At 41.9% G+C, this 24,585-nt stretch overlaps 3 protein-coding genes and 1 long non-coding RNA gene across 4 annotated transcripts; 2 read left to right on the plus strand and 2 right to left on the minus strand.

Annotated features, from left to right (window-relative positions):
- The first annotated feature begins 133 nt into the window (after positions 1-133).
- LOC115681001 (uncharacterized) lies at positions 134-3,167 on the plus strand. Its single transcript, XR_004005724.2, has 3 exons — positions 134-637; positions 797-1,776; positions 1,896-3,167. It is a non-coding gene; the product is annotated as an uncharacterized LOC115681001 (long non-coding RNA).
- Positions 3,168-4,567: 1,400 nt separating this feature from the next.
- On the plus strand, positions 4,568-6,399 carry LOC115680997 (uncharacterized). The gene is made up of 2 exons (XM_030604842.2): positions 4,568-4,970; positions 5,791-6,399. Exons 1-2 carry the CDS (start codon positions 4,587-4,589, stop codon positions 6,334-6,336), a joined length of 930 nt encoding a protein of 309 aa, XP_030460702.1. The 5' UTR covers positions 4,568-4,586; the 3' UTR covers positions 6,337-6,399.
- Positions 6,400-7,520: 1,121 nt separating this feature from the next.
- On the minus strand, positions 7,521-18,085 carry LOC115680995 (serine/threonine-protein kinase EDR1). Its single transcript, XM_056310315.1, has 13 exons — positions 17,404-18,085; positions 15,233-15,655; positions 14,890-14,993; positions 12,633-13,759; positions 12,225-12,265; positions 11,243-11,311; positions 10,353-10,453; positions 10,110-10,188; positions 9,918-10,016; positions 9,407-9,475; positions 8,930-8,979; positions 8,168-8,344; positions 7,521-8,076 (listed from the first exon to the last, which is right to left on the minus strand). Exons 1-13 carry the CDS (start codon positions 17,842-17,844, stop codon positions 7,914-7,916), a joined length of 2,943 nt encoding a protein of 980 aa, XP_056166290.1. The 5' UTR covers positions 17,845-18,085; the 3' UTR covers positions 7,521-7,913.
- A 4,444-nt stretch (positions 18,086-22,529) lies between these two features.
- LOC115680924 (aldehyde oxidase GLOX) lies at positions 22,530-24,188 on the minus strand. The gene has a single exon (XM_030604764.1). The coding sequence runs from the start codon at positions 24,186-24,188 to the stop codon at positions 22,530-22,532; it is 1,659 nt and encodes a 552-aa protein (XP_030460624.1).
- Positions 24,189-24,585: the final 397 nt, after the last annotated feature.

Below are 24,585 nucleotides of genomic sequence, written 5' to 3' on the forward strand. Positions count from 1 at the left end.
TCTCATGCACTGCTACCACTCCAGGCCATGTGATTTTTGGGGTTTCTTTCATGAGAACTACGAGGAGCCGTGCAAGGAGCAAAGTTGTCCCCCGGAGGACGATTCTCGTGTTACCACTCCAAACCTAGTGATTTCTGCGTTTTCTTTCACGAGAACTGTGAGGAGGCATGGAAGGACTAAAGTTTTCCCTCAGAATGCAGTTCTCGTGCGACCACTTCTTATATAACGCATCACGAGTGACAAAGTTACCATCCGGGAAGCATTTTTCTCCAAAACAAAACTATAGGTGGTGTTGCTTAGCAGGGGAAAGGCTATGATTTCCTGAATGGGTAGCCAAGTATCTCTTGTATTTATTACTTTTCTCAGTTTCGTGAATTTCAGGCTGCTCTTCCGATTCATGTTCCATCATAACTTAGGGTTCTATTGATATCACCTACGCCTCTCCTGTTGCCGCCTTCTGCTGCTGATTGTCATTGACAATGGTTGAAGCAGAGAAAGCTGCCGAGCCCACCTAGATTGAGGCTGTGACTTGCCTAAAAGTTATTGAACTCTGAAACTCCTGACTGCAGTGATTGGATGCCTTCCAAATTCGATGAGTCCTGACACTGACCTGGAAGCCTCAGGCTTGTGCTTGTTGGTAAGGAAAGTTGCTCCTAAGTAAGGTTTCATTCTCCCTGGACTGAATGCTTATATCCTATTGTTTGGTAACTCTGTTGTATAGAAATTGATCTTTGGGAGAGAGGATGTCTATGCCATCCGTTTGTTGTTCTGATACAAGGACCTCTTCTTATTGCAGAGATCGATCCAGTCTCCAATGACAAGAAGTTCTGGTTCAAGGAGAGAAGCTTTAGTCTTCAGTGTGCCAAGTCAGGTTGTGAATCGCATGAAGTCAGCTGTCACCTGCCGCGGTCATGGGCCGAGATGTCAATGCTTCCTCAAGATCCCTATCGTTGAAACCTACTTCGCCACTTCCTTAAAGCAATTGGCTCCAAACTCAGGAAATGTAGAGTTTAATTGAGGAATTGTCCTGATATTTTCCTGATCAGCTACTCGATCCCAGATGATGGTGGTGCGAATGGAGCAAGTGCGCCAACACATACTCAGGAAGGTCGGTCCATCAGATGTACTGAACCATCTTGTTGGTTAAGTTCTTAAGCATCCCTCTCTCCAGCCAACACGCTCGATCCTTGTAGCAACCTCCCTCAGTTCATCGACTTCTTTCCTGCTGACCTGCACCCTTCTTCATTTGTCAAAGGGAGATTTATGGCAATTGATAACATCGTGTTCATTGATAACCCGAATATCTCTTACCTCAGGCCAGAGGTTATTGTGGGCTTAAGAGTTTGACTGGGTCGGAGGAATCTGTTTTGGACAAAGACGCCGCCAGGCTACCCATTTATGTCACCACGACTGGTTATATCAAAAGGAATCACATGAAGCATATTCTGAGGGACGATTTCACCCTTTTGTGCCTCCTCGTGGCTCTCGAGGAACAAATCTCAATAGTAATGTGGCTATGGACGTCGTACCTCTTCGAATGTCACCAAAAGAAGGCTCGCTGTGGTGGGCACCCGTAGAACATGATGTTGATTTTGAGGCTTAAGCTCAACACGGTCCCAAAATGGCGCATCGTCGTTGTAGTACTTATAGTGGAGATGGTGCAGGTGAGGAGTGAGGCCGTGATGTCAACTTCAAGGCTCAACGACTCACAGAACTTACAGAGTCCCAAGACTCTTACCTGTTCCAGGTCTCCTCCCAGGATAAGAAGAAACCAGAGTAAGTTCCCACCGGCAGAAGTCATATTTTCTCTATATGGCAGTAGCGTCCTACTTTTCCCATTTTAACTTAGTCTTAATAGAAAGAAGCTAATTAGTAAGTTCCCTCCTTGTTTGCAGATAAATCAGATCCTGCAAGCATATTGCAGGTGCTCCAGATGGAAGCCATTCAAAAGAAATCCATAAATAGTCCTCCATGGTACATTCTATACCTCGCTTGCAAAGATTTCCCACTAGCCCCAACCGGAACAAATTTATCTAATCAAATCACTACCAACTGAAATGATTAGGGCAATCTGAGTTTTTTTTAAGTATGATCACAGGGCCGATATCCTGCCTGTTGCACTAGCTGATCAGGATCAGATGAGTTTATTTGCATAGAAATGGATTCTATCACACTAAGTTACTTCTACATATAGATACTGACTTAAGAACAAAGTATGATATTAAGCCTTGTCATCGGGAACTTTGATCTTCTCGAACTCCACAAAGTCCAACGGCCACGCTCCGAGCTGCTCCATCTCCAGTATCTGCAGGCAAAAGCAGCACCGCGCCCATTCCTTTTCGTGTCAAGCCTTGAAGTCGGTATCACGTTCTTCAGATGTAGAACCCACCCTAGTTGTTGATTCACCCGAGAAGGCGAGCCTTCATGTGGCACCATCTTGAAGGGGGCATCACGCCTAGACCACATTACTTTTGCGCTTTCTTTCACGAGAACCACAGGAAGGAGGCACAGAAGGATGAAATCGGCTCTCAGAATATGTTATCAAGTGATCCCTTTTGATACAACCAGTCATTGGTGACATAAATTGGTTTTCCGGTGGCATCTTTGTCCCAAACGAATTCCTCCAACCCAGTCAAACTCTTTAACCTCACATCAACCTCTGGCCAGAGGCGAGAGACGCTCGGGTTATCGATGTACACAGATCTTGTCAATCGCCATAAATCTCCCTTTGCCGAATGAAGAAGAGTGCTAAGTCAGCTGGGAAGACGTCGATGAACTGCAGGTGGTTGCTACTAAGATCGTGCGTGTTGGCTGGACGACGGTTCCTGAAGAACTGAACTACCAGAGATGCGATCCGTTCAGCATATTGACCGGCCTTTCTGAGTATGTGATGGTACACGTGCACCATTTGCGCTGCCATCATCCAGGATCCGGCTAGCTGGTTGGGAGTGTATCGGGGGCGATTCCTCTAACTACCCTCTGCTTGAACTATGATCTTTCTGAGGCTCGATCACTTTAAACGAAAGTTAATTGATCACGACTCTGTATGATGTACACAGCACTCTCGGTGCACTAGTAATCTGAAAGATTGAGTACAATGCAAGATGCAAAGTGCATGATATTAAATGAATTAACGCCTTGAAAGGGACGATCATTTCTCTTCTAAAGCATATGGACATGCAACTGCATAACAACAATGTCGAAGCATACGCAAGAGATGATGATTAATCTGTTGTCTTGGCGAATAAGCTACTTCTCCTTTGAAACAGCCTTCTTGATACGTCGCAAAGGTAGAGAAGTAAAGTGGGAAATTTGCAGTAAAAGATCCGTAGTAGACGGTGCGCAGGAACAAAACATCGGATTCGACAGAACATAAATCTTCCAATGAGTGTACCCGAACGAGAAAACGAATTCGTGCCAATTCCAAACCGACTAAAATCCAACAATTATTGGGCTTTCCTCGACTCATTCTAACCAGGGGTGAGTATATCGGACTGGCCGGATCAGGCACGCTTGGGCGGTTCTAGGAGCTCCGGTCCCAGGTTCCTAATTTTCGAACCGGTGACCGGTCGATCCGGTTCTTAGTTCCAAAGTGGGAACTGGACCGGATCGAACCGACTATGTATATTTTATTTTATTTTAAATCTGAAGAAAAGAAATCCTAATCTAATTCCTTTCCTAATTCCCTTTCCCCACTTCCAGTTTCCTTCCCTCTCGAGTCTCGCCTTTCCCTCTCGCCTAACCCCTCGCTTGCTTGACGACACCTTTCCCTCTCGTGGCGACGCGGCCTTGCCTCGACACCTCATGCCTCACTTGACATCGACGTCTTTCCCGTTCTCGGCCTCGCCTCACGCCTTGCTCAACGTGGAAGGCGTTCGGCTCTCGGCTCTCACTCGACTCGGCCCTTTACAGATTTTCTGTAATCAGTAAGTTTGTAGTGGAACAAAATTGGAAGGTCTTGATGTGAGAAAAAGAGTAGCTACCGCAAATTCCTCTTACATGTTAAATTGACGCTTTTTGCTAACATGACCGTAGTGATTTATTAAACTAAATATTGAGAAAGCATTTCTCTCGGTCTGGTTTCCGATTCCTGGATGGGACTGGACTGGAACGGGAACCGATCTCCTTTAATTCTAATCTATATTTTAGATTTAGACAACCCATTTATCATCAAATCCCTTAAATATATGGATAAATGATCTATTTTGTCACATCTAGTTTTAACTAACTTTTTCATTGGCAATCACATTCAGGGACTACATTAAATATATTCATATGATTCAGAGATTACGTTGAATATATATAAAAAAATATAAGGATTACATTAAATAATTTAAAAATTCAGGAACCACATTGAATATTAAATTAGAATTCATGAATTATATTGAACAAATTAAAAATTCAAAAATCACATTGCATATGAGGTCAGAGTTTAGGAACCGTTTATATCATTATCCTTCTAGCAAAACAGCTAATTTTTTTTTCAAGAAATGGCCGAAATCTAAACCCAAAAATAAAGAAAAATAAAGAAGAATATTATCCAAATTGCAACCTGGAGCATGCTGCTGCACAGCCACACTGAACAAATGAGAAGCCATCTTCTCCATCCACTTTCCCCCGCCGCCGCCGCCGCCGGCACCCCCGGCAACGCCGCTCTCTTCCTCGCTTCTTCTTCTTCTTCGCCGTCGCGCTCCGACTCCACCAACCTCCTCCGCTTCTCGCGGCGCCGCTCTGCCAGGCCCCCTCCTCCGCCCGATGCTCTCCCCCGATGGGACTCCAATGCCGAGCCCGTCCCCGGCGGTGGCTCCGCGTTCGGCCTCGACAGCGAGGTCGACGACGTTTACGACGACGGCGGCGGCGGGCGGTTCGGGTTCGACGGCGCGAGGAAGCAGAGGGTTTGGTGGTCCGGGCTCGACGGTGAAGGCGAGGACTTGGAGTTCGAGGGGGACGAGGAGTTTTGGGGCTTCAAGGTAATTGCGTCGTGGCCATTGCCGCATGGTGATTGCAACGAGTGGCTCATTGGTTGATCGCGTTGATGAGTGCTGGATTGCATTCCCTTTCGCTCTTGTGGTCTTCTTGTTGATTTGATGAGCTTTTTGGAAAGAACTGATTTTGAGATTGTGGGAGAGATGGTTTTTGCTTTCGTGTTCATTCGTGCTCTTCGATGAAACATCGTCGGACGCGAGGCTGTGTTCGTCTTCTTACTAGGTGGAGTTTTGACTGAAACTTCTTAGGGTAAGAAGAAGTTGTGTTGTTATGTATTCAAAGAAGATAATGTGGAGGAGGAATCAAAAGCTCTGGACCTTCGGCTTCCTTCTCAGCAGAGTAGGGTTGGCGAATCAAGTACGACGATCACTCGCGAATCGCCTGTGGATCGTCACTTTCTTGTTTTCTTTGTTGCAATCTCTGTGTCTCTCAATTGAACTGGATGAAAACTTTAGAGTTGTTTTTTTTTTTTTTGGTTTTTCGTGAATTTTTGTAATGAAATAACTCGACGTGAAGCAGTCCTTTCAGAGTATAACTAGGCCTCTGCTTGTTCAATGGCGACCTAGGGAATGTCAGCTCAGGATCATAGTGATGGTTAATGTTAGTTACAGTTGGGTCTATGAGTCCTTGATGAAGGATCCAAGCAAACTTTGAATGATTCTCACAATGCACTGCTTTGAGCTGGAATATAGCACTTGTTCTGTTTTTCCAAATCTTCATATGTGCGTTTCATCGGTTCTCATGTGTACTTTGTCAAATTCTTTGGGTAGTTTGCGGTTGGAACTAAATTGTCACTGAATGCAGGTTTTGCGAGCTTTTGGGTGGATGTTTCCGGCCATTGCCATATCATTGCTCCTAGGCACCGGTCCAAATGCGTTCATAATGGCCTTAGCAGTTCCATTGGGACAGACATTGCTTTCCCTGGCATCCGAGAAAGCTTGGGGAGGGACGAGCGAAAGAGATAGCTGGAAACCTCGTACCCGGGCTAAAACCAAGAAAAAACCATTTGTGAATCCCAGAAGTGAAGGCCGAAAAAGCGGAGGGAAACAAGAAAATGGTTCCGCCAGTGGGAGGAATGCTTATCAGTCTTGGGTGACAACAGATGGTTCATATAGCAAGGCAGGCAGCGGAAGTAGGCCGAGATTCGGTGGATGGGATGAACTCGACGGGAAAGCGGGGACACGGGAGGTTCCTAAAAGTGAAAGGAGTCGAAAGACATATGCGCCGTCGAAGCAGTCGAGAAAAGGAAAGTTTAGCAGGATAGGAAGGGTAAGGGAAACGCCGTTGCTGGTGCGGCTTCTTATTGCTGCATTCCCATTTTTGGGCTTCTGGACAAAGTTACTCTTTTAATTGGGTGAAAATTCAAAGCTGCAGATACCCTACTAATTACATTCTTGCTTGCTTATGGCTGGAGAGAATGGCCTATCTGTTCAATTCAAAGCACTCAGGTCATTGGTCGAAACAAAAGCTTTTTGTTCATGTACATGTACTAGATAATGTCATTGATAAAGATTTCGATGGAACGACAGATCTAAAGGGAATTGTGGGATTTGTCTTTCGAGTAATAACCAATTCAGGATACAAAAGGAGGCCCTGATTTGTATGGAGCTCAAGACACAGGCATGTGGAAGAGTTTTGGAGGATTTCATGGAAGGACTCTGGCTTTTCCTGGTTAAAGAGTGCAGAAAGTAGAGATTAGAGACGAGAAATACTGCACTATATATGCAGCACTGTAGAGGTTGGTAAAGAGTTACAATAATGTTTCTTCTTCAGAACTCCTAGACTGCTTAAAAACGAAATCGTGCAGAGAAGATGATCAAGGAAATGAATAACTCCAATAGCCGCACGTGCGATGCAATGGAAATGCCTATTGTCAACCTTAAATTATGTCTTGGCAAGTTCCTGGAGTGTCCATATTTGTAAGCTTTAGGAACGAATCAAAGCTACAGTACTTGATAGATGAAGAATGTGCAAACTGGCATTTTCATCTGTACTAGTTGGAAGGTCGTTCTGTTTGCCTACATCCATCATCGTTGCTACCCTGCGAGGTATTGAACTAATAAGAAACCAGTTAAACAGACGAACACGCAATGAATTTCCTTATAATCTCGATAGAGTTCGAAGGAATTCATTATAATCTCAGTCGAGCTGAGCTTGAGAAGAGATTTGTCATCTAAGATTAGGCAGAGAAAAGCCATTGTCTAATGACCGAGATATACGTTGGAGTGCACTTAGAGATGATATTCGTATACCATTGCTCGGGACAGGTACAAAAGACTACGACAAAAAAAGAATGCATGCTAACTGTTGGACAAACGGAAGTAAGGCTGAAGACCCACATGAATACTGATATTCTCGATTGAGCTGAGCCACGTCAATTCGTTGACGTTCATCATTTCTCTCCTGTTTAGGGTTAAAATAGTGAATCATTATGATTATAATTCTCAATGGACTAAACTGATGGTTCTTAAATCTCCTCAATACTCCACGAATAAAAAGCAGATATGCAAGCAGCACTCATCTGATGGCGGAAGGAGAGAAAATCGGGCAAACCACTTTATACAAACTCATGCCGAGCAAATTATTCCTCAGTTACATCCAAACCTCGACCAGAAACTTATATTGCAAGAGACATGTACTTCATAGTAACAGATTCCCCTTTGTCTTGAAAGAGGTATATACACTTGTACACCACATCCCCATCCTCAGTCCCCCCACTCCAAAGGAAAACTGTGGATGCAGAACTGTACAAAACGCCCCCCCGCAGTCACTCTGCAGGAGCGGAAAGATTACTGTACAGCGTGAACCCTTTCTCCTAAAATGCTTCCCTTCTTTCTTCCTCTAGTATACATTTATCATGAATTGATTAATGCCATCATACCAATGAAGTGATGCCATGAACTTCTTATTCCCTCTGGGACGATGTTTCAAGGTGTTGAATTTACTTGAATCTCCAGGGGAAGAGAAGAGTTTGGCTGGTCCCGCGCCAGATGTCCATTTGGTTGGTCCAAGTGAGAAGGATTCACAAGCCGCTGCAACGACTTGAGAGCTACAGTGAGCTCTGCAAAAGAGGGCCGCAAGTTTGGCTCCCTGTAAGATGACATGAGCAAAAATGATGAGAGAATAGTTCAACAGAATAACCTTTGCGTGCTCATGTTATCTGTGCTCGAATTTTTCTTACGTCTGCCAACATTCCCAAATGATCTTTCCAACCAATGGATCAACTTCTTTGGGGATCTCGAGGCGGCGATTTTGAAAACCTACAGCACCTACAACCTGCATTGGGTTCATCCCAGTCCAAGGCAATCTCAATGTGGCAAGCTCCCAAAGAATGACCCCAAAACTATAGACGTCGCATCTGCACAACCCACGAGTCATTGAATAAATATTTGCTGCTCCCACAGCTTAAGTTTATGACTATGAAGCACCATGGTTAACTATACCATCTTTAGCACCAATGACAATATCAGCACATACAGAGAGCAAATAAAATCTATAACATAGTTCTCTCACAAAATTGTTTTTCCCTGACGGTCACACCCAAGCAGAGTCTCTGATCAAATAAAGTCCCATCTTCCCAAATTTCTATATCCTAGTCTTTGAGTATCAACACACAATCAACACATACACATTCACTCGACAAGAAGCTTTGGTTAAGGTATGACATGACATTTCATTGTTTTTTCTGGGGGGGGGGGGGGGGGCAAGTCCATTCAGATCCCAAAATCGACAAAAAGTAGGCCCGGAAGAATGCTTTCCAGCGTAAGACTAAGTCATTTAGAAATAGAAGGCCAAATATTGTCATTACAAAATATAATCAGAGCATGCTCATGTCAAAACTGAAGTCATTTAGGCTTGACTGTTGCAAAATCCAAGCGACAGGAGCTTAAGAAGCCTAGTCCAGAGAAAATAATTGAAGCTAGCTTAGAAATGCACAACTCACTTTTCATTTGATGGTTCATTGCGGAGAACTTCTGGTGCCATCCACTCAGGCTGAGACACAATCAAGAACTTCACATTAGGAACAGCTCAAAATCTTGAGAAACATCAGGAATAGTTTCTTTCCAATCCTAGTATAAAAAAAAAAATCTGGAAAAAAAAGTCTAGGACTCTTAGATTGTTTGGTTAGCTATGGCAAACTGTTTTTTACTTTCTCAAGTTGAAACGCAACATACTTGCTTGTCCGACCGTTCAAGATTTGTACTAGAGAAGTTTACTTCCGAAATCACCAAAAGTGATGTTTGAGGTTGTGTTTTCTCTTTGTTTCCTCTATAGTTGCTAATTGTCCAATTAACTACAATGAAACCTATTAGTAGAAACTATCCAAATGTCTTTTCCTATTTCAAAAATTGTTGGATAACTCTCTCTCCATCCTTGCAAACTCTTCAAGAATGATTTTCAAGAAAGCTTGCATATTTACCGTTCCAGCAGTTGACTTGGATGACAAGAAGGTATTGTGCTTCAAGCGTGACAACCCAAAATCACCGACCTGGAAAATGGTAAAATTTAGTGTGGATGCAAGCAACATTTTACTGCAACACTTTGATCATCAATTACATCAAGGTCACAGAGCACATTTCTGATGGAAATTGCATGACATCAGCAAGTTGAGTTATCAAGAATCATCCACATCAGCGTTCTGATGTAAGTACATGTATGGCAGTGAAGAGTGAGAATGAAAAGTCAGTCCACAAGCAATAAAACTTGTCCCAGAATCAGCAAATATTAGTCGGTTAACAATTATATCTGAGGTGCTCCCAAAGTAAGGGAACAGAATATTCAAGAGGAATAGAAAAAGGCCAAGCAAGACATTAGTAGCAACTAGGAGATAGAGAAATGATATGCAGGCAAGAGAATAGCTTGATTCGTTATTTAAAGAAGTGAAAGAATGAAAATAAAAGTGTCATGCAACATCGGGAAGTTTTACATACTTTGACATTCCAGTTTTTGTCAACAAGAAGATTTGGTGATTTCAAATCTCGATGAACTATTGTTGGGACACTTGTGTGCAAGCAATTCATTCCCCTTGCCTGTAAAATTTGCATGAGCACTTATATCGATTTCAGAAAAAGAAATCTCTATATCTCCAACACCAAAGAGAAGGGAGACAAATTATTTCATACCACATCAAGGGCCATTTTTATCCTACGTTTCTCATCAATTTGACTGTGAGGACGATGTATAATTCTGTACAAGCTTCCCCTGGAGAAGTAAACAAAAGTAAAAATCAGACAGCAAAATGAGATTGTCACACGCCATCAACATAATAACACCCTTTTAACAGCAGATAAATGAGCTGCATCCCCCTAAAAACAATTGATGTCGTTCCCGTACTACAAGCTATTTTAAGGTACAAAAAAGTGTACCTTGGAAGAAACTCGGTAATGATTGACAGATGTGGAGGACGGGTCACAGCACCCATGAAAAGAACGACATTTGGATGACGCAATCTACGCATTATCCGCACCTTGGAACAGAAGAACAAGATGCATGGTCAGTTTTCTTCCTGGATATATTGGAAAAGCATTTCTTGACTCAATGCTCTGATTAGTCCTCATTTCTTTCCTTGCTAAATAAGCAAATTAAACAAACAAATTAATTGATGAACACAACCATTTAGATAGATGTGGACAGATCATGGAACCCATGAAGAGAATGACATTCTGAAGACACTGTCTATGCACTATCTGTAACCTTGGCACAGAAGCAAAACAACAAGGTGCATAGGAATTTATCTTACAGTAGCTGGATATACTGGAAAAGCATTTCTTGTTTGTCTTCAGTTTTATTCTTACTAAAATTGCAAACAATTACTAAACACACTAATTCATTAACTGTCCAAAAATACATATAGATACACATAAGTGTGATCCAATCTCTCTCTCCGTTGCTTTCGACTATCTTTCAACTATCAGACTCGTGTGCCATTCAGATCTTATGTAAAGAACATTAATTGAATGTCTCATCGTTATTCACAGCACCAAGAAAAGCAAATTGACAAAGCAACAGAAAAAGCAAATTGGCCCTTTTCTCCTGCAATATTTCTGACAATGCAGACTGCATGGCATGATAAGGTAGCATTATTGTAAATTCGTCATGTATATTAAGCAACTATGCTATTCTTTCCTTTACAATGTTCTTCCAAATTTTATTCTCTACAAGTTTTGAGTTCTTAATAAAGCTGGAAGATTTTGGTCCAAAAAGAAAAGGACCCGGAAGATGAAAAGCACAAATGAAAGACCTATCTACAGCTTACTTCTCGTCTGAACTCATCCAAAGCAGCACCTGAGAAATCCTGATCCAAAAATTTCTTCACAGCCACCTCCTGCAGAACGAGCAAGTCGAGCCAGATGTTAAGATGTGAAAATGCATTGTAACTTGTGTTTCACGGCATGTCATAGAATTTAAATTATTAAGAACATATGACCGCCGAGTATTTTGCCAAAAGTAATGTCTAAATTGCAAAATACTGATATTAAGTGCATACAGATCTTTGGAATATGTTAATAAGTTAAAAAGAGTGATCTTCCATTTCTTGATATGTGAGAGTATATGAACATAAGACAACAAACCTAAATGACCCAGTGTTTAAAGTGCTTCTACCACATGGATGGGTTTCGATTGAGTCGCAAACTAACAGTTTACAAAAAGACTTTGTAACAGTATATTCATTGTGACTAATTTTACAAACTTCTTCAGTCTTCACAGTAAGGATTTGATTACATCTGAAGAGATAAACATACCTAAAAAAAGAGTAGAAAGGGGGCCAAAGGTAAAGTCCATTTGGCTTATCCAAAATACAAAAGAGAGAGTAGCAAGAAAAGGCCATGAATGAGCAATGGGGAATTAGTTATTATGGTTGACACCAGTCCAACAAGTCATGTACATATGTCAAGGTACCAATTCTGGTGCTTTTTTTACAGCTCAGGTTGAAATGCCAGATTTTGATAGTATATCCGATGTCACTTTCCATTCTAGCTACTAAGTTTATAAATCTAAAACATTAGCACAAAAGCAGGACACTGAAGTAGGACTAAATGTAAAAAAAAAAAAAAAAAGTAGGACTAAGTGTCATTTCTTTTTACCCAAAGACTAATTGTCATATTCAAGGAGGATCATTTGCTTAAAAGCAGTCATATATAAAGAGCCCATGGACATGAACATTCCATAACCTCTTCAAGTCACTAATGCAATGCCCACTCTTAATTTGTGAGAATTCTATAATATTTGAAACTGACCGTGCCATTCCAGTCAGCTTGATAGACCTCTCCATAAGAGCCTGTTTAGAAGAACACAAAATTGTGGTAAATTTTCGACATAATAAACAGTAAACACAATTCAGTAAGAAAATATTGCTGTCCATCCTATAATAACTACTGCAATTATGCTTACATTTAAATTGCCAAAGAGAACTTTTTCTCAGATGACATGCACTTTATATCTGGTTACATGACTACCTAGCTATAGCATAATAGACAGTACAATAGTAATAAAGCATATCTCATAACACTAAACAAATAACATAAAAATGCAGCAATAGGATCAACATATCTGTATCCATGAGTCTTGCTCTCTTAGCTAATAAATGGACCTGCATAAGGATATGAAAAGAATCTATCCAATCAGGGACTCGATCAAAGCAATACCTAGTCCAATTCTTTCACCAATGACCAAATGTTCCCATTGAATCTCATCACCAACATCAACATCATCAAGCACTTGATCAACTTTATTTGTATTACTATCGATTGATGAGCTTGGGCTTTCTGAATCCTTCAACATGAAGTCTGTGTCCATGAATCTGTCATTAGTGCACTTTTTTGGATCAAGAAAACCAATTTCATGCCTATCACGTCCTCTTTGAGAGTCTGCTACGCCACCTTGCAAATTCTCCAGAGTCCTAAAAGGGTCTTCCCTGACTTGGGCATTCAAGCGCTCTTCATGAGGCATCATATCAAAATGACCTGTGCTAAATCCCAACATTGGACTATTATCACTGAAAGGATTCCAGTGACTGCTCTGTTTAGTCAACTGATTTGAATTGTTTGACAACTTGGCACCGCTACTCTCTTGAGTTGACTGATTCAAATTATTAGGTAACTTGAAACTGTCTGGATTGACTTTATCAGTTGTAGAGCTGCCAATGGATGATGACACATCGTAAGGATTAGGTTCGCGATTACTTCTTGGGAACAGACCTTCCTTGAAACCATAATCCTTCTTTCTTGGTACTTCATTGAGAGGATGTCGATTTTTTGGCATCAATGGGACAGGAGGCCGACCAGGAACGGGGTTATTTTTCTGCCTCGGCATCTCATGGATTTTGATTTCTGTGCTGTTGCCTCCCATTGGGGCTTTGCCAAAGCCTTTAATTGCAAAGGGATTCAGATCTGCAAAAAGATTTATGGGGTCCTCCGAACTATTTTTGCTCTGTGGGACCGCATTGACATTCAACCGTTGAGCTGTACCACCAGATACTCTGGAAGAACCAACACCAGGATCATGACTATCAAATGGGAAAGAGGTGAAGGATTCTGACGCTTTAGAGTTTGATTTTCTATCTACATGCGAATCAGTTTCCATCACTGAACTCTGACTGCTTCCTTCACCACTTACAGGCTTTGGCCTTGACTGAACAACTCCCAAGTCATTAAAATATTGAAAAGATGACAGTTTACTAATTTGTCCATTGTAAGGCTTATTATCTTTGACACTGAAAAATTCAGCCGGTATAAGCGTCCCAGGTGCAGCCATGAGATCAACCAGAAACTCCCTGAATCAAGAACACACATATAAAATCCTTATGGTAGGAAAACATGAAAACCATCGCCAGTTATAAAATGCTATATCACATATTACAAGGTCTGTGCATTTCATGCTCTTGAGAGGACAAAAATGTAAAGATAACAAGACTAAATATTACAAGGGAAGGCACGGCCCTGAGAGATAAATGGTTTATACATCAAAGTATAAGTGCTGCAACTTGATGATTAAATTTACTAGCCGAGATCAAGAAATAGTAACCTTAACAAATTTAAGATTCATGTAAAACATGCAGATACCCCCGGGTGTCAGTTTTTTTTTCCTCAACTACAGGAGATGGTCGTGAATTCCCATTTGGAAAATGAACAGGAAAGCTCCATTGCCTTTGCATTTCCATTCTCCCAAGGACTGAAACCCATAAAATAAGTACAGTACTGCAACCAGGTCACATTAAATTGCAGCCTTTCTAATAAAGGGACACAAAAATATTAATTCGGTTGTACTAAATATAGGTCTACCAACCTAAAAACAGTGAAATAAGAAATGCTCTCATTTCTCCAACAAATCCAATCACAAGAAGCTACAAAAGAGAAATTAAGCAATAATATACATTGAGGAGCTTCTATTGGAAGAAATGCAAATTATATGCACAGACAGAAGTATTTCTGCTAAATTCAAAAGTAACGGTAATAGGCAAAAGGAGCACCCGCTATATATCTCGCTCGCAGGATAAAGGGTAGCACAGACGAAGTCGTCTCAGATATCCATAACTGGTGCTTATCCATAATATGTAGGTATCCTCTTGATGCCAGGAAAAATGACACATTCTCTCTCAGCAACTAAGTCATTTACTACTAAGATAAGTACAAGTATAAACCTAAACTATGGTTTAAAGTAATTCCAGAATCTAAAGAAATCCAAGTTCATTACGACATTTGCAAATTAAATCACCATATCCTTGGGGAGGCTCAATATCTTAGTGACCATGGACATTAAAATTCATTCACACAGGAATATGCCCCTTTCAAGTCCATCACAAGGAAATAGATACCACAATTATCGACAAAAAAAGAATCTAGGAAGCACCACAGTAAGTATTATATATTTACATAATAACAGAAAAGAAGAGCCAGCCAGCACCTTTCATCGTCCAACTTTATCAAGTTTACAGCATCATCCTCCACGCCAGTGTAATGGCTACCTTTCACCAGTCGGCAAGCCAAATTTAAACTGTCTGCTAACACCTTCACATGATAAAATTTATCACTTCAGAAACTGAAAATTTTCCATTATTGGTGATAGTAGATCATCAATCATCCACAACACTTTCAAGGTATTATATCTTTGTGTGCCATGACTAAAGAAGACCACAAAAATTAAACTTCATATATGACATCAACCAATTGACTCAAGCTCCACTATCAGTAGAAATCGACAAGCACAGACTGCTAAAAGCACAACTTAGATGTGGCAAAGAGCTAACCTTGAAAAGCAAAGCACGATGTCTTGAAAGGCCAACATTTATGGACCCAATTGGCAACACACTTGTCTGAAGAGATGTCCTCAACTCTGTGCTTCTCTCCATCCACCTGGCCCACATAATGTTAGCATCCTTCACTGAGCCACCCATATGTCCTGTTACCAGTTCAGCAAGCCCTTGAACCAAAATAGTAACCTCAGTAGCAGGACAGTCCAATCCTATACAGTGAGCGATTTGCATCAACTCTTCAAGAGCATGATCAATTCTGCGATTAACTATTATAGCTTCAAAGCCAGAACTCCCAGGGTTAGTCTCAAGATCAGTAAGAGATGGCATTTTCCCTTGAAGTCTTGAGTCAGTGGAGATGCTATAGACATCATAAAATCCATCCACCACTTTCTCCTCATAATCAATCACATTATATTCCTGCATAAAAGAGTATTTGGTCACACCAAAATGGAAGAAACAAAGAAGCCCGCCATACAAGTGATGGCTGCAGATTAAGACTAAGCATGGATCATATTAAGACGTTTGATGATGATGTACCTGTAGTTACCTAGGTTATGTGACGTTACAATTTTTCATACAAGAATTAGGACAGGATACACCATTTGTCAAAGAAGAGGTACGCAACTAGTAGACTCACTTAATTCACTAATTACAGTTGCCACGTGTTTCGAAGCAAATGTCTGGGATCACCCTTGATTGATATTGGGATATAATTATCCTACCTCTCTTTTTGGAAATTACAAAGAAAGTGCAGTGCAACATATGTTACAACTCAAATAAAGAGATAGGGATACTTGACCAAATTTTCTACAATTCCACAGGCTCGATAAGGCTAAAAAGCATGTACAATGTTCTATTCTATAATAAATGGGGACCATACGTTTCTACTAAACTTATTTTGCATTATAAGATCTATGGATACTATGCGGTGGGTTAGATCATTCACAACTTTTAGCGAGAGCTAAGCACAATAAGTCATATTCCAGAATTTCAAGCGTGCACCCAACCCTAAGGAGCACACCCATTAGGGTCAGACACGCCAAGGAAGTAAATAGTAATAAACCAAATCACCTCTTGCAAGGGGGTGTACCGAACAGTAACGCGTCATCATAAACCATGTACAGAAACCAAATATGCACTTCTTACACTGCTTAAATGCAATATAGAACATATACTGCAGTCTCCAGATATGTAATGAGTAGTCTATGAAAATCAGTCTAATCACCAGCAAACCATAAATAAGCATTGTGTAAACAAATCCAGAAGAGCGCCATGAGAAAGTTGAAATGCTTTTCTTGTGCCAGTTGTGTTCTTAAAGGATTGATAGATGTCTTATGGCTTCCAAGATTGACAAATGGAAAATCACACGACTGAAAATAATAACAGGAAACTATCCAATTGTCAATTAGGGGGATCTTACAAGCTGCTGAGATGGATTCATCTAGCCAAAAGAGTAAAGATACCAGAACCATCGTAGATATGGAAACATTTATTAACCTCGAACATGCTGAAGGAACATATCCAAGGAAGAAACACTAGTCCTCACAGCTAGTATGCTTTGTCAAGGTCATACAAAATCATTATACTAAAATCATTCCGAGTCTTCCAGTTGAATCCCGTGGATAATACAATTCAAAATCACCGGCACAAGGAAACCAATCGAAAGCAGTAACCCCATAGCTTGTACACATACAGGCTACCGGCAATTCAGCACATGTAACACACTTAGTAGATACACCATTCAAACATATTCAGAAACCTGAGAAAAACAGAGTCAGATGAAGAGGAAACAGTTAGCTCTTTCTGATTCCCCTCATCAATTGCGAGTTAGATTTCATGCGTATGCACGCCCCTCTAGCAAGACCGAGCACAGCTGCTAGATGAATGCCAGGGCCAAAAGCAGAATGAAGGGTTCAACAAAACCTAAGTCTTGCCCAATCCAGAAATGGAAAGAAGACTCCCACCAAGTATCGATCCATATAAGCATCGGTATCATCTTATCCATATCAGTGAGCAATCAATAAAATCCCAAACACAAAAAGTTACAAAATCCGAGCACATCAAACAAAAGAATCATAAAAGCCCTAGTAAAACCCCCCCAAAAATTCAAGCTCATCCACTAGAATTCACCAACCAAGCAGCAACAATCACACCACCAAACTCACCCAGTACTGCCTGGACTGCGCCTCCGCCGAGACCTCGTCCTGCTTCCTCGCCGCGTCGCCCCTCCGATCCCCGCCCAGGCTCAACCAGGTGGCGGCGCGGATCTGGTCGCCCTCCGGGTCCTCCCCGCGGAACTCCGAGTTGGACACGCTGATCGCGAGCGCCAGCTGCACCTGGAACTCCTCCTCCGACGCGATGTAGTCCCCGGACCGATCGCCCCCCGCCGCCGCCGCCGGGGGCCGGCCCGGCGAGGCGGAGGGGCTGGGCGGGGCGTTCCCGGCGGGGGCCGCTGATCGGAGGAGGCGGGGGGCGCGTCGGCGACTGCTGCGCGGCCGCCGCGGCGGGGGCGGCGGCGGCGCCCCGGCGGCGGGGGTTGGGGGGTCGTTGGATCGGTTCGGGTCGTGGTTGTGCCCGATGTGGAGCTTCTTGAAAATGTGCTTCATCTACTCACACGAAACAAACTCTCTCTCTCTCTAGAATCGCTCTCGCTTCTCCCTCGATCGCCTTCCTTCTCTCTCTCTCTCTCTCTCTAGAATCGCTCTCACGCGCAGGTCTCCAACGTCTCCATCTCCGTCTTCTCCAGCTTCGCCATCGCTCTTTCTCTCTCTTGTTTCTCTCTCTTCTGTGCGCGTGCGCGTGCGTGGGGGGTACTTTGGAGAAGTCAAGGGGAGACGAGGCGGAGGGGAGGGAGGGAAAACTTAGCGGGGCTGCTTATTGGCTTGCGCGTGTACACGCACGGGCGGCGACGGGGCCTCGAGCGAACGGAACGGGGGGGGGGGGGGGGGGGGGGCTCTGGACTTCGGGGGAAATTACGAAACGGGGACTGGGCGACGGTGCCCCTGTTCCTCCACGCGTTCCCGTCGCGCCCGCTCTGCCAATGGCGGGGCTCCACGTGGTTTCACTCCTTATTTTTTTCGGGAGTGCGTGGGAAAAAGGAAAAGCGGAGGGGGCCGAATCAAAATCGGCCACGTGTCCCGCGGAGCATCAATTTCACGTCCCTTTCCTCCAAAAACTGATCACGGTATCCCAAAATTAAGGATTAATACTACAAAACTCATAAAACTGTTATATTTATGATAAATTTACTATTTATTAATTTTCATTAAATATTATAGTCAAATTGTTGAATTGGAAGACACGTGACAGTTGACAAATATACCGATTTAAGATTTTTCCCCGCTGCATGTCACGGATTTATCAGTTTGCGATTTTTCGTGGCATTAATCAAATTTAATAGATGACAAACATGTCGCGGGTATACCGATTTGAAATTTTTCGTGATATTAACCTCCAAATTAATTAACCCATGTGAATTTTCTTATTTCATTCGAAAAAAATTACGGAATTCTTCACACTGATTTGAGTCGATGAAAATGTTAAATTTTTTTTTACAAAACCTGAAAATAAGATATTAACAAAAAAATCGAAAATTTTAAAATCAAACGGTCGATGTTACCCCCAAATACCAGCATGATAGGCACGCATTGCAATTGTGCTGCAAGCAAAACCGTAATGTTGTCTAGCAATATAATGGAATGCGTTTTTCTTTCCTTTTAGCTTGTGTTAATGCCGATCTTTGCATGTTCAACGCGTGCGATGATACGAGAGAAATAAGGAAACATCCAAACGTGTCGTCCTTTTTTTTTTGTTTTCCTATTAGTATAACAAGTTAATGATTTCATCGCCATGTTAGCATGTAATGAACTAGTGTTATTAGTATTTGAGATTGTTTGGTGTAATGGTAATTATGGTGTAACCATGTTGTAGTTGCGGCACATGTATTTGGCAGGACACGTTCTAAAAAAACTAAACCGCCTTGAAGTTAGGTGGAGCAATTTTCACATAAACTGTTGTAAAGTTGCTGCAGCAATCTCGTCCAAACTCGACTCGAGCTCCCAGTATGAGGGCCGATTCCAACCACCATTTGGACCACCACACAATGGTGGCGATGGTTCATTGATACTTGCCTCCGGAATCCATCATTTGGTGGTCGCTCGGCCTTTGGTAAGAGTCTCCAGCATTCGCTCGTGGTGGAGGGGTGGCATCCGCCCCTCCCTCGGCTTACCAACACCTCGCGCCCTAACTTTTCTACATATTACTAAGAGAGCCAAAGTGTGTCATATTAGTTTTGTGCTGCCAAAGTCACATTTGTTTATTGATCGCACGTATCAAATCAAATAAATTGAGGGACTCAAAATCATAAAAAAGAAAAAAAAACCCTAATTGTACCTAAAGAAAAAGTTGGTAAACGATGATGTAGCTAAAGATTGAGTGCTCTAGGCTAGTGACCCCAAAACACCCTCTTGTTGAATTTAGCTTTGTGGTAGTCTGTGTATATTTGCTGTAAGGCATGGATGAAAAAAGGGGTGAAGAAAAAAAGAAACTTGCTTATGATAAATTGCCCAAACTAAAATAAAACTGTGAAAGACTTTTTCCATCAATTCATAAAAAAAAAAAAAAACCCCCTTTTCAAATTGACCCTGACATGTCATGATGACCCTCAATCTTTCCAATTCATACTGTTCCCCAAACTTCTAGAAAAGGTCAAATTTTCCACTCCAAATATTATGTCTTATTCCAGCTTATCCCCTCTTTACCTTTTCCTTTCCTTGTTTGTCAATGCATGTGATATTTGAGGGATTAAATGCAAATTCTGTACTAACAATTTCCTTGGAATAGAACATAAATGTACTGCAGAAAACAGGGTAAGCAATGAGTGAGAATTGAATAGGAGGGACTTGATTTTGATTAGGATCTCATGATGGTCATTGCACTTGAAGGCTCTTTGCATTTAAGCCACTTTTTAAATATGGTTTCTATGGTCCAAAGCATTTGAGCTTTAATTCATTCGAAATCGAATAGGTCCTGTTCTCCGATGAGTTTTCCGGCGAAGTGCAGATGGGCAACCGACGCCGTATAGCTGCTGTATCGGCAAAGATGTTGATGGAAAGATATTCACTAGAGAAACTTGGGGAAGGAGATTGATTGCAATCAGATGATGGTCCAGTGCCTTGGGCAATGCCAATTACTATCCAATCCCTCAAGTGATCTCTAAAGCTAACTACATGGGCCTCCAATGATATCCACCATCAAAATCCTCCTGTCTTTCTTAGTTCACTTGTGGTTCTCTTTTCTCTCTATAATTTAGATTTTCTTAGAGAGAGATATGAGTAATCCGTGGAGCTCATAATTTTCAAGCGTTGAGATGTACAGCATGCGCTGGGTAACAAATTCTTAATGCTTCTTCTATTTTGAGCCTCAAAATTTTTTTTTATTTGGACTGGGGTCCATTGGACCGTCGTCTCACACGGGCCCCATATTCCTAACTGCTAAAAATATCGTCTAATGATCCGTACAATCAATCTTACTGCATTCATCCTTACGAATTCCACAAAATCAATGGTTGTGATTGCGTTTCAACTCTAGATTCGCGTCCCACCAAGAAAATTCCGCGACATCAAGATGGTCCACCTAATGTCGGTGGAGAAGGAGGGTGGTGTTGGTGAGGTAGTGATCAGATGGTCCATCATCTGGAAACTTTTGGGGAGTGGTCATGCAACTCGTTCTTGCTTGGAAATCTCCCTTTGATTTAATTAACCCCTCTAGCCCAGGCTACTAAAATATATTGGTCACCGCAACTTTTAGGAAATGACTTTCTTGATCCCATAAAATAATTGTATCTCTTGCCAAATTTTCTATATGTTAAGTATGAACTTCGTGCCACTTTTGACTTCTAACCTTAGAACAAATCTATGTACACACTGGCCGTGCACATTGCACAGGATACGACAACTCGATGCATGTCGGTTTTCTGTACCAGAAAAAGAAACAACATTAATGTTTACGAAGGTCTCAAGGTCATATCATGAATATAGAAATAGTACATATGAATAATGATTAACCTAGAGGAAGAAGGCATCTGCATTTTACATTTTTGGGATAATGATACAAGCAGTCCCTGAATTTTAGTTTAATGTGTAATTTGATCTCTGAACTTTTAATTTGTTCAATGTAATCCCTAAATTTTAGGTTAATATTCAATGTGGTCCATGAACTTTTATTTTGTTTAATGTCATCCATGGACTTTTGGTATATATTCAATTCAGTCTCTGAATTATATGAAAATATTCAATGTAGTCCCTGAACTTGAATTAATGAAAATGACTGCATTGAACATGTACCAAAAGTGTAGGGATGACATTGAACAAATTAAAAGTTTAGGGACCACACTGAGCATTAGTCTAAAGTTCAGGGACTACATTGAACAAATTAAAAATTCATGGACCAAATTACACATTGGGCCAAAGTTCAGGGACTGGTTGTGTCATTTTCTCTATATTTTTAACCTGAAAATGAGCGATCGATGCGTTAAAAGGATCGTGTTTTTTTCTAACCCTAATTGGTAGAACCCGAGACTTATGATTATCGGATTACAAATATGGCATCGCCGATATTCATTTCTAGTCAAGTTTACATGTACGTGATTCCCCGATTAAGGACAGAGGAAAATATAGCTCTTTAACCAAGTATGATAATTTCTCTCCCACACATTACATGCATGTTACCCCCATGTCAGTATGTTTTCTTCCTTTCTCTTTTTTGACCCTCTCTCAATTTTCAAGGTTAAGGTTTCTGTTAAGAGAAAAAGAAAAGAAAGCACGTTGGGAATAGACATACTGACAAATTTGATTTACTAAATGATACGACAAGCTCTTCAAGTAAATTGGTCGAATATAATTACAGTATGTTGTATTACTCAATATATTAACTTTGTGAACTAGTCTTGATATCACGAGAAAAACTACTTGCAAGATGCGCAATATAAAGAACGACTTGTTAGAATATCATGCGTGTGACGAGACAACTCGATTTAGACCGTAATTCAATGCCATAAAAAAAAGGGCCTAACTTTCTTTCATGACCAGAAAGCCCTCTTTAGACAAGCAATTAAGTTTCTACTCCATCGCTTAGTCAAATAATTTTGTAAGGGAAAATGCCTTTTTTTTGGTGATTTCCTGTTGAACACACAATCTTCTTTAATAAAATTACACCATACTAAGGACACATCACTCTCTCAAGACTGAGACTATTATTTCATGCAAAACCAAAACATCATCACAACCCACCTTCACTGTATCTTCACCCAACTCCCCCGGCTTGGTATACCAGCATGCACCACAAACAACATGTAGTAGCCCGGTGGCGCTATTTCTGCCGTCGATGGCCCGACCGCAGTCAAGTTATACGAATCAGGTGTCAAGCGCGACACCCCGACCAACTTGAGCACCACCATTCTCTGGTTCATTGCCAGTGAATGTGTGGTGAATGAAGGAGCAACGATCCTAATGGACAGTATGTTCTCGGACAAGTACAGGGGCACAAAGAAGGTGAGCGAAAAGGGTTGCCCGAGCATTAGAATCTCGTTCATGGATAAAATCCGAGGCTGAAATGGTTTGTGCTCGATCGATAGATAAGGCGGCGAGAAGGCTTCTAAGCTTAAGTCGGTGGGATAGTCCACATCGGTGAAGTTGTAGTATCTATGTGGGTTGCTTCCTCCGACTAGCACTCTCCCATCCGCTAGCAAAATGGCTGTTGAGTGGTAGAGTCTCGGTCTTGGAGAAGCTGCCATGACCGAAAATCTCCAATCCGGGCTCCCGTTCGGCCGATAAATGACCGGTCTGGTCACCGGCGATTGGCCAAGCTCCCATCCGGCGGTGCCGCGTTCCACGCCGTTGATGATGATGACATCTCCAGTGGCTAGAAGAAGCATATCGCCCATAACCCTAGCAATTGGCATGTTTTCCATTACCCATCTAGGGTCTTCGTCCGAAACCCTAAGCCTCCCACACGAAGAACTTGCTCTCACGAAATTGCCTTGGCTCGCTTGTGTGAATGCACCTCTCGGTGCACCACCGCAAATCATGATCTCAGCTTCAACGGCCTTGTTCTCGTCGATAGGAAGCAAGACCGACGAGCCCGAGCTAGGATAATTTCGAGGATCGCTAATAGGGATTGGACGAAACTCTTTCACCACTCTGTTGTGGTTGTAATCTAGAGATATTGACCTTGTATTGGCAAAGATGAAGAGATTTCCATCAGGAAGAAGGTGAACAAAAGGGTATAGATTGTTCTCACTCTCATCTCTAGTTTCCAATAGAAATTGAAGCCAAAAAGACCCCGAGGAAGCAGAATAAGGGTCTTCATTTTTAGGGTAGAACTCATAGTTAAACTCCCTCCTCCCACCAATGATAATAATTCGACCATCCGGTAGAATTTGATTAGTGGCATACCATCTACGTTGAGATAAGTAACTAGGATACTCGACCCAATCGCATGAATCGGCATCGCATGGGGTAAATACCCGTACAGCGCGATCGCCGTCATTGAATCCTCCCGTCTGAATAAGAGAGCCATTCGGACTCATGGCGCCCGATGAGCACCATGTGTCGGTTTGCACCATGAGAGGACGAAAACTGTTCATCTCCACGTCGTATAGAACCGAGTGTGCAGTGCAGTCGACTTTCAGGGAAGTGTCATTGGAGTCGTAGCGGCAGCGGCCCCCCGGAAGAGAGAGGTTTGATGGGCCGAAGTCCGTCCTGTCGAACGCGACAACCTTGTTGTCGTGGAGGAGTTGCATGTGCATGGCCGAGATGCCGATGCTCGGTCGGAGGAGGCGCCACTCACCTTCTCGGCCATTGCGGAACGGCAATATTTCAGATGTGGTGATGAAAGGATGAAAGATGATGAGAAGTGAGAGCAGTGAAATAGGTACGAACAAGTTTGACATATTATTCTTTTGGTAGCACCAAGAGGGAGTGCTTTTGCAGGATCAAGTTTGGAAAATTATTGTTGAAAGTGTGTAGAGAGAGAAAGAGAGAGAGGCAGGATGAAAGTAAGGCAAGTTTAGGTAAAACTATGGATTAAATTAGCTGCATCTTGAAAAGGATTTAATAGTAAAAAATATTAGTGCTTTTCTTTTATTGTGAACAACTTTGAAAATGCTCTTGAAGTTTGAAGCGGAAATGGGGGAACAATGAAGAGATATCAAGTTCAAGAAATGTGATCCGCATTATTAGACGACCTTGAAATCATTCATTTCATGCCTTTAAAAAATTTCAGGCAAGAGTATGATGTCCTAAGTAATGTCCATGAAGAAACAATTTAACAAGATCCAATCAAGCATC

Source organism: Syzygium oleosum, unplaced genomic scaffold (assembly GCF_021117445.2).
Source record: "Syzygium oleosum isolate NSW1041296 unplaced genomic scaffold, Sole_v2.1 Sole_v2.03, whole genome shotgun sequence".
In the NCBI taxonomy this organism is placed as follows: domain Eukaryota; kingdom Viridiplantae; phylum Streptophyta; class Magnoliopsida; order Myrtales; family Myrtaceae; genus Syzygium; species Syzygium oleosum.